Below are 2,440 nucleotides of genomic sequence, written 5' to 3'. Positions count from 1 at the left end.
CAGAGACCCAGAGCTTTTAGCCAGCCTTGATCCGTCAGAAGATGACGAGGAAACCGACGCGGTTGTGGATGGATGGGGAAAGCTGCGAGGATCAACCTTCGTCATCCTCCAGTATGGGCCTCGTCATGGAGCCAGATACAAATTCAAATACAGAAATGGATATACCAATGACAAAATGAACGACATTTCTGAACGAGAGTTGCGGATTTCCCAGATCAAAGCTAGTCCACGGAGCAAAGTCTGGCGGTATACCAAACACAATGTTGTCGGGATCTACGGGATTGCCTCCGAAGAAAGAAAGTATCCGGATAAACAATACAAGTCTGATCCATGTTCTTGGCTGAAGATTAAATGGAAGGACCTGCAGTCAGAGGATACCCACAACATGCAAAACTCTTGTTCTTGGATTCCGAGATCCGATTTCACTCGCTTCTGCAATGGCAAACGCGCAGCGGACGCAAAAATCAAAGAGGTCTGGGAGAAACAAGAAGAACGCTATCTGCGGGTGCTCCAGAGCGATGCTGGAAGAAGCAATGAGGATCGGTCTCCTACTCCTTGCCCATTGGGCTCAGCAGCGAGGCAATCACCAGAGCGACAGCCTGCACGACGTCTCAATTCACCTGCAATCCAACACTCATCTGCAAGCCAACATGAAGTGCCTCCTTCCTCCACTGCGAATTTGCATCCGGGACCTGGGTCGCCAGCCAACCCAATCAACCTTGACGGAGATGAGGCACCTCACAATCCGGTTTCCTCCGGCGCTGCTTCGAACTCGAACACCAACGCCGTGCAGAACGAGTCCAACCTCGCAATTGGCCAAAGAGCCATACGCACGGAAGCGGAGTTCATTGCAGAAAGGGAGAAAGCGGAGGGATGGGATAATCTGGATGATATGCAGAGAGAAAGACGCCTTACGGTGGCGAAAGCCATGTATGACCTGTACCGGGACACAATTGCCCAGAATATGCAATCCCAAGGTTCGGTCAGTACTCCAATTGGCCAGCGACCAGGAGCAGCAGTCGCTGCCCATTAAGGCCTTGTTTTCGTCTTGGCTGTGAACGTTAAATTGGGGGTTTGAATTTGCAACAGATTGATAAATAGATTGATAGATGTTAGACCGATAGATAGCCTTCTTTTGTTCCAAATTGACCCTCTTTGTTTTTCCTTTTAATTTCTCTTGGCAGGTCCAGAATCAAAACAATGCGGCGAGGGAGAAATGGTCGTGCGTGACTCATGTCTCCTGAAAGTCCCTAGGCGTTTGATCTTATCTTTCTGTATATCAATACCCCTACTCCATGACGAACTTTACGTAGCCGCTAGTTATGAAAACTACGATGACGAAAATGAGAACCTTGGCCAATGGGAGGTAATACCTTCTTACATTTGATATCAATCTGCTATTCCTATACGGAAAGATTTACCTGATTGTACTCTAGTAGTCGCTAACTCGATTTCCCAAGCTATCGTGCTTTGATGCACAACAGAAGCAAACGAATGGGACGATAAAATCCACCAGGGAGTTAAGAGCCCATACGAGAGCATGGCAACATGAGAAGGTGAGAGTGGTGAGTGGTGAGAGTGGTGAGTGGTGAGAGTGGTGAGTGGTGAGAGTGGTGAGTGGTGAGAGTGGTGAGTGGTGAGAGTGGTGAGTGGTGAGAGTGGTGAGTGGTGAGAGTGGTGAGTGGTGAGAGTGGTGAGTGGTGAGAGTGGTGAGTGGTGAGAGTGGTGAGTGGTGAGACTGGTGAGTGGTGAGACTGGTGAGTGGTGAGACTGGTGAGTGGTGAGACTGGTGAGACTGGTGAGACTGGTGAGAGTGGTGAGGTGACTAGCTTCCAGATACATAGCACACAGCATAGCACACTGTGGGTATAACAAGCTCAACAACTTGAATGCACCTGAGGAGGTTTGCAGACAAAGTTCATTTTTAGACCTTCTATTTAGCGCAGCGATATAGCCTACTGTTGACGTCCATGCGCAAGGGAAAACGGTGGCTCAAGCATTTCTCCTGATTTGGTTTAGAGGTGAAGGCAAAACTAACAGAAAGGACAACATAAATATGAGGCCATTCTTCTTCTCGAGTCCCTCACTTTATTCTCTTGGAATACCTTTAGTTCCTCGATAATATACACCGATCACGTGAAACGCAGGACAGTAGCCAGGTTTCGCCAGAGGCTAAGGTAAGAAATTCCACGCAGATTTCGTTCCCCACAATGTCTCTAACAGCTTAGGTAAGGTCTAGGTAACGAAGCCGTACCATTGTGTAGCTGGATCAATTGAAGCTGGTGCAACTGCCCTACTGAGCCAAGTCTGAACGGCCATCGGAACTTCTCAGCCAGCATCACATGCACAAACTCAGTAAGTAGCTTGCTGTAAGCCAATCGCATTGCTATGTTCCAAAGTTGACAAGTTATAGTATTGAAGGCTTTGCAGGCGATAACAC

The 2,440-nt window shown here is 48.2% G+C and overlaps 1 protein-coding gene across 1 annotated transcript; it reads left to right on the top strand.

Annotated features, from left to right (window-relative positions):
* Positions 1-22: 22 nt before the first annotated feature.
* PENARI_c274G12565 (uncharacterized protein) lies at positions 23-1,033 on the top strand (the record flags this gene model as incomplete). Its single annotated transcript, XM_022638246.1, has 1 exon — positions 23-1,033. A coding segment is annotated over one exon (1,011 nt), but the record flags the coding sequence as incomplete, so codon positions are not given.
* Positions 1,034-2,440: the final 1,407 nt, after the last annotated feature.

This window comes from Penicillium arizonense (genome assembly GCF_001773325.1).
Source record: "Penicillium arizonense strain CBS 141311 chromosome Unknown PENARI_contig274, whole genome shotgun sequence".
NCBI classification, from domain to species: domain Eukaryota; kingdom Fungi; phylum Ascomycota; class Eurotiomycetes; order Eurotiales; family Aspergillaceae; genus Penicillium; species Penicillium arizonense.
The sequence above is the reverse complement of the archived record's forward strand: the minus strand, read 5'-3'. Positions and strand labels throughout refer to the sequence as shown.